The sequence below is a fragment of the Panthera leo genome, chromosome E2, assembly GCF_018350215.1.
Source record: "Panthera leo isolate Ple1 chromosome E2, P.leo_Ple1_pat1.1, whole genome shotgun sequence".
Classification (NCBI taxonomy): domain Eukaryota; kingdom Metazoa; phylum Chordata; class Mammalia; order Carnivora; family Felidae; genus Panthera; species Panthera leo.
Genome location: NC_056693.1, coordinates 14796054 through 14809386, shown reverse-complemented (window position 1 = coordinate 14809386; position 13333 = coordinate 14796054). Strand labels below are relative to the sequence as shown.

At 53.8% G+C, this 13333-nt stretch overlaps 2 protein-coding genes across 5 annotated transcripts in view; one reads left to right on the top strand and one right to left on the bottom strand.

Moving 5' to 3' along the window:
• Positions 1–77: 77 nt before the first annotated feature.
• GMFG (glia maturation factor gamma) lies at positions 78–12887 on the bottom strand. Of its 4 annotated transcripts, none has more exons than XM_042920528.1 (7): positions 12750–12887; positions 4126–4222; positions 3954–4003; positions 3066–3115; positions 1080–1162; positions 497–570; positions 78–313 (listed from the first exon to the last, which is right to left on the bottom strand). In XM_042920528.1, the coding sequence occupies exons 1-7, from the start codon at positions 12870–12872 to the stop codon at positions 242–244; spliced, it is 549 nt and encodes a 182-aa protein (XP_042776462.1). In that variant the 5' UTR covers positions 12873–12887; the 3' UTR covers positions 78–241. The 4 variants fall into 4 exon arrangements, with proteins under 4 accessions (XP_042776462.1, XP_042776465.1, XP_042776463.1 ...); XM_042920531.1 differs by lacking the exon at positions 12750–12887 and adding an exon at positions 8835–9123; XM_042920529.1 differs by lacking the exon at positions 12750–12887 and adding an exon at positions 4647–4751.
• SAMD4B (sterile alpha motif domain containing 4B) overlaps positions 9662–13333 on the top strand; it is a 41914-nt gene continuing 38242 nt past the window's right edge. The window contains exon 1 of the mRNA XM_042920521.1: positions 9662–9711. The gene's annotated coding sequence lies outside the window, so the exon portion shown is untranslated. The remainder of the gene's footprint in view (positions 9712–13333) is intronic.

Below are 13333 nucleotides of genomic sequence, written 5' to 3'. Positions count from 1 at the left end.
GCCTGCCCTCTGCTGGCCAAAGGCCGGTACTGCAGGGACTGTCGGCTAGGGCCCACAATGAGAAACAAACTGAGAGCTGAGGATCTCTTGAATTTTAATTTCTTTAAATTAAACTCCTCCTGCTGAGGAGTTCTTGCGTTTTAATTTCTTTAGGGTTTCGGATGTTCAGGTCCTTAGGGGTCCGAGTCCCCCGTCTCTTCAGGAATTCAGACATGAGGATTTCAGTTCCCCAACCCAGAGGTCAACGAAAGAAAGACAACTTCTCTTGGAGCCAGGCCTCGGTGAGGTCTTCAGTGGTGCGGATTTCAAACACCTGGGCGGGGAGAGGTCTCAGCGTTGAGATCCAATCAGGAACTCAGAGGGCGAGCACGCTGGCCCCTTCCTCCCTCAGAATTGGGAGTCCCGGACCCTCAGCCCATCCTCCCTCAGACCTGGAAGCCCAGACCCTCCCCCTCCTCCTCCCTAACACTGGGGAGCCCCAGCCCCAGGCCCAGACCTTCGTGAGCTCCGCCGTCTGCACCAATCTGTTTTTACTCCCCGCATACATCATTTGTTGCTCAGGCTTGCAGCCTGCATGGGAAAAAGGAGAAGGGAGCATAACTGGGGGACCCGGGTTATCACTGAGGCCCTAGCAACGTCATACAGGCCCTGAAGTTTTTCTAAGGGTCTTGGGAGCTGTTCCAAGGTGGTCTCTTGAAGCTCTACTCAGAGCTTGGGGACTTGTTTGGGGGCTTGCTAATCCGAGGGTTCCTGGAGATGGTTTAGAGGCCAGACAGGGCTTCTAAGGAAAAGGAAGAGGCTAACTTGCTTATACACCTTGGGACTGAGGAGTATGGGTGGATTCTTAAAGAATCTGAGCCCCCACCCCCACCCCCACCCCGCTGCCCTCCCAACACCCACACACCACACACACGCACACACCACATGCGCCACACGCTCCCGTACTCACAAAGTCACGTATACGCACATTCACACAGTGCCCGCTCACACGTACCTGCACCCACATACACACTCTCACATGCCGCACACACAGCATCTAAGACCCCCCCTTATCAGGACAGGTGTCAGCTGTGTCTCACCCACGGGGCTGGAGAAGATGAAACACAAGGGGTAGGACACTCGGCCGTCCTCGTGCACATACTTGTAGCTGTAAACCACGAACCTACACCAGTGAAAGGGGATTCAAATTCAATACTTCGGCCTGGCGCCCGGGTCCAGGGCCCATTGCCTGCCGGAGCCCACAATCTTGAAATCTTGCCTGAGTCTGAGAGCCTAGGGTTAACAGATGAGACCCAGGACACTGGCCTCAAATGCAAAATGAAAATCAAATAGGAGGTGCTTGTTCGATTCACAATAACCGATGACATAAGTGCTATTATTATCCCCATACTACAGATGGGAAAACTGAGGCCCAGAGAGGGAAGGTCACTTACCCGAGGTTCTGTGGACAGAGGAAAGATTTGAGCCCAGGAAATTCAGTGTCGGAGTGTAAGGGCTCAAGCACTATGCAGTACTGTCCAGAGCTCTAGATCTCTGGCCTGAGACTAGGGCCAGCCACATAACTTGCCAAGCCCAGTGCAAACATGGGGCCTGTTGTTCTAAAGGCAGGAGAAAGGCTGTTCTTCTTCTGCAGTCTGTCTCCAGACTGACTGTGGTCTTTCTGTTTTTTTTAAGTTTACTTTTTTTTGAGAGAGAGAAAGCATGTGTGAATGGGAGAGGGGCAGAGAGACAAGGAGACACAGGATCCGAAGCAGGCTCCAGGCTCTGAGCTGTCAGCACAGAGCCCGATGCGGGACTCGAACCCACAAACTGGGAGATCATGAGCTGATCTGGAGTTGGATGCTTAACAGACTGAGCCACCTGGGCGCCCCGTGATTACAGTCTTTTCACGTTTGCTACATAAAGTCAGGCTCTCTTGGGCATGAGCACACACGCAGGGGAAGTACAGATGCTTGCAGACAAATCCTGGAACTTGCCATGCAGGGGGCGTGTGCCAACCTTGACCCTGACTCTGACCCGCCCCCGACATGTGCACTCAGGCCCCTGACTGGGGCAGAGGGCAGCAGCACTCACTGGGTGGCAGTGACCAGGGGAGAAGCTGTCCAGGGCTGGAGGAGGGACCATGTGTGAGCCAGAGGAGGCTCCGAGTCTCCAGCACATGCTCCATTGTCCTATCAGACCCTTACACAAAACACAAATTCAAAGGTAAAACCATAAAAAATTTCCAGACGGCAGGCAGCCGCAGAGCATTAAGCCCTGTGTTCGAGGGGCACCTAGGTGGCTCAGTCAGCTAAGCATCCAACTCTTGATCTTGGCTCAAGTCATAATCTCACAGTTTGTGAGTTCGAGCCCCACATCGAGCTCTGCATTGACAGTGTGGAGCCTGCTTGGGATTCTCTCTCTCTCCCCCTTTCTCTCTGTCCCTTGTCTACTCTTGCTCTCTCTCTCTCTCTCTCAAAGTAAATAAACTTAAAAAAAAAAAAAAAAGCCCTGTGTTTGAGCCTTCCCTTCTGTGGATGAGGCCCAATGTGACTATACTTGTCAGATACCTAGGGAGCTGATCCTGGCTGAGATCTAGAGCCTGAGATTGAGGGTTGCAATCCCGGGGCACCCAAAATTCACCCCAGTGGAGATGAAAACTCTAAACGGACTAGATTTCATAGAAGGGTCAAAGAGCTCCTCCATACAAAAAGCACCAGCCTCGTGTGGCTTCGCACAGGATTCCCTCCAATCGTTAAGGGTCAAATAACTCCTCTGCCGCCCCAGATATTCTCGTGCGTTGAAAAAGGAAAATTTTTTTCATTTTTTGTTTAATGAAATGCAATAAGGAGACCAAAATCTAACAAAGTTTGTACCCAAAGAAAAAAATAATCCAGCTCTAATGTCACGTGACTGTCAGTCTAAAACTCTGCAATAAACAAAAGGTCCTGGGGTGTGAATTCGTGGCCTCAAACACGGATCAGGACCCGTGATTGAGACAGGAATCCAAGGGGCCCCTCTGTCTGTTCCTTCATCATCACCCCTCTCCCCCTGGCCTGACCCTCCCCTTCCTTCCCCCACAATACCTCGGCTGTCTCTCTGGCAGCTCTGTTTTTAGTTCCTCTGGAGAAATGTTCTGGGGGGGGGGGGTGGGGAGAAAAGACTGACATTAAATAAGCACTTCCAAGCACTTGCCAAGACACTGGTCTAAGAAACACACATAGATCAACTCATTGACCTTTCCCACAATGCTGTGGGGGTAGGTTCTGTTATTACCCCCACGTTACAGGTAAGCAAACTGAGGCCCAGAGTTGTTACGACACCTGTTCAAGGTTGCAGACAGCGAGCAGCAGGATTCAGATTTGAACCTGGGTTCAAATCGTAACCATTTGCTGCACTGCCTTTCAGAGGACCTGAGAGAGCCCAGCTCCTGGCCAATCCCCCTCCCGTCGATCAGCCCCAGCGTCAGCCTCCAAGGGCCACCCTCCCCCAAATTCTTACCGCGATACTATGAAGTAAGCTTTATTATCATCCCCATGTTACTGATAAAGACAGCGAGGAAAGAAAGGGTGGGCTCTACCCTTTTACAGGATTTCCACTCGTTTTTTTTTGTTTTTGTTTTTTTTTTTACTTCTCTGGAAACTTTCATTTAAGTGCCAATAAAATATCGTCACCGTCATCATCATCATTTCACTGAGCCAGGCCTTCTTCTAAACCCACTACAAGGATTAAATCATTGAATCCATAGACAACCCTGAGTGAGAGGGACCGGTGTCCCCATTTCACAGATGAGGAAACAGACCCATGCAGGTGAAATCTCTTGCCTCGAGTCACAACTGAGCGGGAACTTGACCCCCAGGCCTTTCTGGCCCCCAGTGTCAAGCTCTGAGCATCAGCTCCAGCCCCCTGGCTCTCCCACCTGCAGTCCCACCCTGCACTTCTGGGGGGGGGTCCCATCCCTCCCAGCCCCTCACCTGAAATTCTTCCTCCAGCACCACCATCTGCCGGTCCTTGTCCACCTTCACTGGGGAGGGATGGCACACAGGGGTTAGACGCCCCTTCCATCCGCCAGCCCGTGACACTGGCGCAGACTTCGTTTGTCCCCACCCCTTCACCCATCCTTCCAGGGGAGAAGATGACACTCACTTATTATGGCTGCGTTGTCCGTCTCTTTTCGGAAGCGAAATTGCCTCAGCTTTTCCTTTAGCTCTGGGTCCACCTCGCACACCACGAGGGAATCAGACTGCCAGAGAAGCCCAAGAATAGATGAGCTGACCTGGACCCAGCCCCTGTCCCCTTCCCCAAACCTCAGTTTCTCCACTAGTAAAGAGGAGGGCCCTGACGGCTCATAGGATGCTTCTGTGAACATTAGGAAAAAGTGCCCTTTCCTTAGGGCAGACGCTGTCCCTTACCATGCACACCCTTGGGGTGCAGAGTAGAGGCTGGACTCCAGCCCTCTCAGCAAGCACACTTGGGGAACGGTCAAGGGGACCCAAGGATCTGCCTGCCTGGGGCTAAACCCGGAAATGGCATCTCTCTTCCCCCCAGCCAGGCCCTTTGCCACAGGGGTCACTCTCCTAGCCCCTGACCTCTATCCCCCAGCCTGACCTTCACCCAGGCACTCTCCCAGCCCCCAGCCCTTCCCATACAACCCCCGGCCCCCTGACCATGACTTTTCTGTCCACAGGCCTCTTCTTTTCTCAGTTCCGCTGTCTTCTAGGGGTGGGGACCAAGGCTTCAGGGGGCGGGGTGTGGGGCAGGGGAAAGGTTTCATCCACCACCACATCCTGTTTATGCCCATTCTGGGACAACTGTCTCAGAAGGCCCCTCCCCTTCCTTCCTTCCCCTCATCTGCCAGGACCTCCCAGGCTTTGCAATCACCTAGACCTGGGTTCGAATGCTGCCTTGCTGTGTGGTCCTAGCTAAATAACTTCGCCCCTCTGGTTCAGGCTTCTTGTGAGGATAAGATAGCTTCGCATACCTCCTGGTATGGTGGGCACACTCAATACAGAGTAGATAACAGTGAGCTCTTTAACTCCTCCCCTCCCCCAGGAAGCTTTCCTGGATCTCTCCCATCTGGAATATTTTAATTCTGGAGCAGAAAAGGGGGAACTTAGGGAGGTTTGCTAATCAAACTGTCATTTGTTGTGCTGATGGGGAAATGGGAGGCTCCACAGAGCCCAGGTGATGGTGAATTTTTTGCCTGCCATTCAACCTCGGGGGCCTAATAATCGGCCCTACAACAGTGGTGTTCAATTCTGTCAGACCGGTACCCCCCTTTTTTCTTAAGTGCATTTTGTGTTGCCCCTTTCCCACTCTGAAATGAAATTCCTGGGTTATGTAACCTACTTATGTACATAAATTCCTCCCCCCAAATCAATATAATGTCCCGTCATACAAAGGAGAAATAAAAGGGAATGTAATGTATGGGAAAATTCCATGTATTTCAGTGAGAAAATATAAGCAAACCAAAGAGACTCTTCATAGGGGTACCTGCGGGGGGGGGGGGGGGTTCAGTCGGTTAAGTGCCGGACTCTTGGTTTCATCTCAGGTCATGATTTCTCAGTTCATGGGTTCGAGCCCTGCATCAGGCTCTGTGTTGACAGCGCTTAGCCTGCTTGAGATTCTCTCTCTCTGTCCTCTCCCTCCACTTGCTGCCTCTCTCAAAAATAAATAATCATTTAAAAAAAAGAATCTTCACAGGTCCCAGCTCCACAATGGCTGGCCCGCTGTGCTGGCCCCATGGACAAGTGTAGTGAACAAGCTTTCCTCAAGCCCTTCCCTGGGCACTGGTTCCCACCCTGTCCCATCTGCTTACGGGTCTCACTGTGGCTGTCCTCCCTCTCTCTGCATCACCAATGTTCCCACCCCCACTGGATCTTTCCTCTCGGCCTCCGTGTGGGGTTATGTCTTCCTTTTTAAACACTAAGAATCCTATCTTCCATCCAGCCACTGCCCATTCATTTCCTTCCCTTTTAGCAAAACTTCTAGAAGGAATCGTCTACGCTCACTGCCTGCAGTTCCTCCTCCCAATTTTCTCTTCAACTCTCTCCCAGCAGATGGTCACTCCTGTCCCCATTCCCTGACATACCCTTGTCAGGGCCACCAATGACCTAAAGGTCAATTCTCAGTCTTCATCTGTCATGTGCTGTCGGCTGCATGTGACACCTTCCATCACTCCCTGTGCCCTGATACACTTTCTTCCCTTGGCTTTCAGAACAACACCCTGGCCTGGTTTTCCTCCGAGTCCTCTAGCTGCTCCTTCGTGGCTTCTCTTGCTGATTTTTCCTTTTGACAGTGGGGTGTTCTAGGGGCTCAGTCCTTTGTCCCTTTCTCTTTTCTATTTACCTTCCTCGCCTCCTGATCTCATCGTTTCTCAGCTTTCAAAGGGGACACCCTAAGTATTTCTCCAGCCTGGCCCTCTCCCTGAACTCTAGACTCCTACATGCAGCTGCCCAGCGGATGTGTCCACCTGGATCTCAGTCATCTTTAAATTTTTTAAAAATGTTTATTATTTGGGAGAGAGAGAGAGAGAGCAAGCAGGGAAGGGGCAGAGAGAGAGGGAGACACAGAATCGGAAGTAGGCTCCAGGCTCTGAGCTGTCAGCACAGAGCCCGATGCGGGGCTCGAAGTCACAGACCACGAGATCATGACCTGAGCTGTAGTCGGCCGCCCACCCGACTGAGCCACCCAGGCGCCCCATGGATCTCAGTCATCTTTAACCCAGCTCATCATACATCAGAACTTCCTGGTTCTGAAATTCAAAATGTAACCAGAACCTGCCCACTTCCCACCCTCCCCACCACCACCATGGCCTGTACTCTGGTCCTGCCCAGCAGCCTCCTCCCTGTCCTCACTCTCCCAGCAGCCTCCTCACTGTCCCCCTGCTTCCCCTCACACAGTCTACTCTTCTAGAGTACTCTCTAGGACTGCTAGAGGGATCCTAATAAAACCCAAGGCATACGACATACTTCCTCTGTCAAAATCCCCCTATGGTTCCATATTATTTGGGTAAAAGCTAAAGTCCTTACGGTGGCCTTTATCTGCCACCACCCCTCTTCAATTACCACTTGGACCTTGTCTTCTATTACCGTCCTCTTTGCTCACCCCACTCCAGCCACGTTAGCCTCTTTGTGGTTCTGCAAATAATCCTGCCACTGTACCTTTGCATTTGCTGTTCCTTCTCCCTGGAACCCTCTTCCCCTTATGGTTTATCCTTTCGTTTCCTTTTTTTTTTTTTTTTTTTTTTTAATGTTTACTTATTTATTTTTGAGAGAGAGAGAGATTAGGGGAGGGGCAGAGAGAGAATCCCAAGAAGGCTCTACACTGTCAGTGCAGAGCCCAATGCGGGGCTCAAACCCATGAACCGTGAGATCATGACCCATGCCAGAATCAAGAGTCAGATGCTGGGGTGCCTGGGTGGCTCAGTCGGTGAAGCAGCCGACTTCGGCTCAGGTCATGGATCTCACGGTTCATCTCAGGTCAGAGATCTCCCGGATCTCTGTGCTGACAGCTCAGAGCCTGGAGCCTGCTTCAGATTCTGTGTCTCCCTCTCTCTCTGCTCCTCCCCTGCTCCGCCATGTCTCTCTCTCTCAAAAATAAACAAACATTAAAAAAAAAAAAAAAGTCAGACGCTTAACCAACTGAGCCACCTGGGTGCCCGAACCCCTTCATTTCTTCAGATACCTGTTCCAATCTCATCTGATCCAAGAGGTCTTTCCCCATCGAAAAGAGTGCTGACCTCATCACTCCATCCCCTCAGCTTGCTTTATTTTACTCCATAGTACTATCACTGAGTCACATTGTATTTATTTATTTATTGTTTGTGTCCCCTCAACCAGAACGTAAGTGTGGGGCGGAGATATTTGTGTGCTTTGTTCCACTGTTGAATTTCTAGAACCTTGAACAGCACCTGACACGTACATATTAGGTACCTAAGTATTGTTGGATGAATAAATGAGTCTTTGTGTGTGTTTCAAGCACAACTACTCTATAGGGTGTGAACGTTTTTGCTTAAATGTAAGGGTAGTGGATGGGGTTTGTGATATCCCCTACCCTGGCATGAAATGACCTTTTCTCACGCCTTCCTTTCTGTCTGGCTGCTCCTTTCCAATCTTCGAGACTCTCGATTCCTTTGCTTAAACCTTAGGTGTCCCCTTCTGTCAGGGTTCTGTTGGGTCCTTGTCTCCATTCACCCTCATGCCCTCTCCAGGCTAGATCGCTAACACCCACAACTTCAGTCACCACCTCTGGTGATCCTCAAATCTTGGTTCCCAGCCCCAATTTCTCTCTTAAGCTCCAGACCCAGGGCTATGCAGCCTCCTGGCCCCTGCTGTTGGGTGGCCCGCACTGGGCTCAGAATCTTCCAGACCTGTTTTGGGAGGCACCACCAACCCCCAATGCCCCAGCCAGGGACCTTTTCTTGGATTTCACCCTCTCTCCCCATCTGCAGCCAGCCAGTCCCAGGGCAGGTTCACTCAGCCTCCTGGGCATCCCCCCCCCCCCCCCCCCCCCGCCCACGTCCACACCCCCTCCCTTTCCTAAAGTCCCCCCTGGTGCAAAGCCCCAGTCCCACCCCAAAGGCCTCCCGAGACTGAAGGCCCCCAGTTTTCTACTTCCTCCAATCCATGCTCCATATGAAAGCCAGAGCCATCTTTCCAAACCCGCAACTCACCATGACTCTCCCTGGCTTGAAGCCCTTCCATGGCTCCCTAGTGTCCTCAAGACAAACTCCCTCAAGCGGCCAAACACCTGGCCACAGCTCATTTCCCACCGCTCCTTGCCTGGAGCTCTACACTCCATCCACCCCGACCGCATTTTCTTTGAGTTCCTCTAACAAGCCATTTCTCTGTCACCTTCTGGGTGAGGGCCCCCGCTCCGCTTAGTCACCAGATCCAGGAAAGTTTGTGGAATGAACAGATTACAATAGTCAAAGCAACAACTCCCATTTGTTGACGGCCTCCATTGTGCCAAGCGCTTTCTACGCATCGTCTCTTTCAATCCTAGTCCCAATTGAAAGACGAAGCAACAGGCTCAGAGAGGGCTGCGGTGGTAAAAGCCGAGACTCCAGAAACCTGAGCGCCAACTCGTAACCTGGCGGCTCGGCCCAGCTGGGCCCAGGCCTCAGGCAGGGCGTGCAAGAGCGGCGGGGAGGCCCGCCCGATCACCAGGTTCAGGAATTGTGACTTAGCTAGCGGCTGCCGAGGGAGACGCGCGCGAGACTGCCCCCTGCGGGCCGGGAGGCCCAATCCCCGGCTCCGCCGCGCCCGTTGCCCGTGGCAACGCCGCGCGCGCCCCGCCCCCTCCCCGCCCGCCGGCCCCGAGGCCCCGGCGGGGCCGCCTGCCCGTCAGCCCCGCGGCCAGCCAATCCCACCGCGCAGGGGGCGGGCCTCTTGGGCCTCGCTCAACCCCCGGCGCTCCCCTCTCCGCCGGGACCCCGCCTTTCTCCGCGCACACCTCCCGCCCTTCGGGCTGCCCTCGCCGCCCGTTGGCGGGCGCGCCGCTCGTCACCGCGGCGTGAGCTAATGCCGGCGCGCGGCGGCCCCGGCGGGGCGGGGCCAGGGGCGGTGACGCACGGCGCGGTGACGCAGCGCGACGGCGGCGGCGGCGGCGGCGGCGGCGGTGGTCGGTGCGGGAGGAGGGAGGGGAGCTCGCGGGCCGGAGAGGGGGCGACGGCGGCGGCGGGGGCCCGACGAGGCCCGAACGGCGGCAGCGGCGGCTGAGGCCGAGGCGGTGAGTCGCGGGCAGGGCCGGGCGGCGGCGGGGCGGCGGCGGGTCGGGGCGCGCCGGGCTCACCTCAGGGCGCCCCAGGCCGCGCGGGCGGCCCCGCCCCCTCAGGGACCCCGAGCCGCGGGGCGGCGGCGAGCGCGGGCCTCGGGGGTCCCGGCCCTCGAGAGAATCCCCCAGCCCCGACCCTCGAGTCGCCCGCCGGGGCCGCTTGGGACGCTTCCCTCCGAAACCCTCCTCACACCCTGGGGACCGCGAGGGGCCGGGCCAGGGGACCTTCCCCGCGACCCCCACCCCCCGCAGGTCTGCCTCGGACACCTCCCAGGAGGGCGTTCCCACGGCGCCCCGAAACCTGCCCCCGAGCCCCCTGGAAACCCGCACCCCTCCTCCGGCCCGGAATCTTTCCGAGAGACCCCCCCCCTTACCTCCCCACAGTCCTGTCCACACACCGGCGCAGGTCTTGGAAATCTTCCTCAGCGAACCCCTCCTCTGGCCCCAGATCCCCCATCCTCCTCCTCCGTCCAGAAATATTCCCCGGAGGCCACTCCTCGTCTATTCCAACAATGTGTGTCATATCTCCTCCCCGAGCCTCCCTCGTAAGCCCTAAAAATCTCCTGCAGTCTCCCGGAGAGCCCCTCCAGACCCCGCACATTCCAGAAATCTCCCCCAGACACCTACTTCGCATATCCCCACAATCTGCCCGGACTTCCCTGTCACACGTCCCCGAGAATTTTCCCTCCTACCTACCCCCGTACCAGAAATCGCCTGGGAGACGTGCCTCTCGTGGCCCCCCAAATCTCTGAGCCCCCTTCCCCGCCACCATGTCCTTTGGAATGTCCCCAGTGTACCTTTGAAAGACTTCCTCAGAGACTCCCTGAGATGTCCTCAGGTCCCCAAAAGTCACCCAGACGACTCCCCCGACATGCGCGCGCGCACACACACACACACACACACACACACACACCCACACACACACACCAGCCACCTCTCAGACACACTCCCCCTTTATGGAGTCGTCCCTTAGGATCCTTCCACAGATCCCAAGGGTTTCTCCCAAAGACCTCTGTTCCCCCAAGTCTCACCACCCCGAAATGCCCTAGAGATCACCCTCACATACCCTACGAATCTTCCCCGCAGACCTCCCTCGCTTATCCCAAATATCTCCTCCAGAGGTTCACTGAAATCTCTGTGGAGAATTTCGATCCCATGTTCCAAAAGCCTTTTCCACCAACCCCTTTTATGTATCCCAAATCTTTCCCAGTAAACTATACCACATGTTGCAGAGGTTTCTTCAGGATTCTCAAAAAGTCCCTTGTAGTTTCTGATATTCTCTAGAATCCTCCTTAGAGAACCCTTAAAAATCCCCCCCGCGACCTCCTTGAGCCCCTTAAACCTTAAGACCCTCTTCATGACCTCTGTGAGATGCAGTTTTTCAAGACCTCCTCACATCTTCTCAGAGACCTCAGCAGCCCCTCAAGCCCTCCTATTGAGATAAGCCCTTGGAATCCCTCCCAGAGACCCTTCTAGCACCCCCCTCAGAAGCCCTTGAATCACTGCTCCAAGACCCCCTGCCTTCTACTAAGACACTTTTCCTAGAGATTTCCCTCCCTGAACTCTTCCTCACAGGTTCTCTCAGGTCCTTTAGAAGCCCCCTCCCCGTTCAGTCTTCCCTCAAAATAACTGAGCTCCTGCTCTTAGAAAGTCCCAGAATTCTTTCTGAAAAGCTCTCTGCCCGGACAGTCGCCCATTCCACTCAGAAGGCCCACCTTTCCCATATTATACCCTTTCGAAGACTTTACTCAGAGGTTTCTCCTCATCTGAGTTCTCTGAGGAGTTCCTGAAAAGACCCCTGTCATCGTGCTCCAGTACATCCAAGATCTCTCTGAGAAAGCCACACCTCCCGCAGAGGCCCTTTAGAGAATTTTCGTCGAAATTGCCCTGTATTAGCAACCTTATCCCCAGCACTTTCTTCACACTTCTTTGGAACATCCCTTCATTTTCCTTCTGTGGCATCGCCATTCAGGACCCTATCCGATTTACCATTTTTAGAATCCCTGTTTGCATCCTCTCATCTCCTCCGTTCTCTTTCCTCTGAAATCAACTTAGAGGTCCCTCTCAGATCTGAGCCTCCTTGTCTCCTCAGAGGCCACCAACATCCTCCAGTCCTCTCCCCTCCAGGAGCCTCCATGTCTCCTTTTAATAAAAACATCCTCAAAGACAGCCTCAGGTCTTGAAATGCCAACCTGCAGAGACCTTTTTTCTTAGGTTTCCTCCTCACAGACTCCTCCTTTTGGAGACTGAGCGACCCTTAACACCCTCCTTAGAGACTTCCTGAGGACTCGTCCCATTTTCCTTTCAGCAGCCTTCTCCTTCCTTTCCCCCTTTGAGGGCCTCCTCGCTAAAGAATCCCTTCCCCTAGGGGCGCCCGGGTGGCTTAGTCAGTTAAGCCTCTGACTCTTGATATCGGCTCAGGTCATGATCCTCTGTTTGTGAGATAAGCCCCACGTCGGGCTCCACGCTGACAGCACAGAGCTTGCTTGGAAGTCTCTCTTTCCCACTCTCTCTGCCCCTCCCCTACTTGTACTTTCTCTGTCTCTCTCTCTCTCTCCCAAAATAAACATTAAAAAAAAAAAAAAAAACCCTTTCCCTATAGCAGTGGTTCTAAAAGTGTGGTTCTTGGACCAGCAGCACCGATATCACTTGGGAACTGGTTAGAAACGCACATTCTCGGGTCCAGCCCAGACCTACAGAATCAGAAAACTTGAACGTAGGACCCAGCAATGTTTTCAGGAACCCTCCTGGTGATTCTGCTGCATGCTCAAGTTTGAGAATGATTGTCCTGTGAGAGGATTTCCCTTTCCCCCACAGAAAGCCCCCTGAAAGAGGCTTCCGGGTGTGCCTCCGAACCGCTGCCCATCCTCATTTTCCCAAGAGTCGCCTATGGGAAATATCCGCCGTCCAGGAAGTCTTCTTCCCCTCCTTGGAAGGATTCTGGCTACCCTGAAAGGTTACCCCATCCTCTGAGCAATTACTGCATATTCTACCTTTGAATAGTTTCCTTTCAGGTCTTCCTCGGCACTTTCACCTTCTGGCTTCCCCTGCACACCATACCCCAGCCTTTGGTGTTCTCGCTTCAGACTGCTGTCTCCTTCAACACATGTGTCCATCTCCAATCTTCCATCTGTTCCTCACCACATAGGCACCTTCCCTTAAAGGCACTTTCGGTTCTTTGCATTCTGTGTCTTACTGTCCGGAGCCCTCCCTTCTAGAGCACCACTCACCTTCTCCCTTTAGTTGTTCATGTACTCGTCCACTCACCCTCATTGGGCTGCAAGTTTAGAAAGTACTGGGATGTGTCTTGTTTCTCTCTGAATCCCACAAAGTGGGATCTGCCTTCTGTAAGTTATTGGGAATCATTAGAGAAGGGTAGCTCTTTCTTCTGCATTTGGCCAGAAATCTCTAAGTTTTTCAGATCTCACTCCCCATTCAGGCTGTATACACCTTCCCCACCCTCTCCTGTCTTCTTCCTGTACCCAGCGCACATTGCCTCTCCTCCTAGAAGAAGCTCTGTGCCCCACCCACTGCTATCTGAGGGACTTTTCTTTGTGCTCCCTCCTGATTCTGAGCT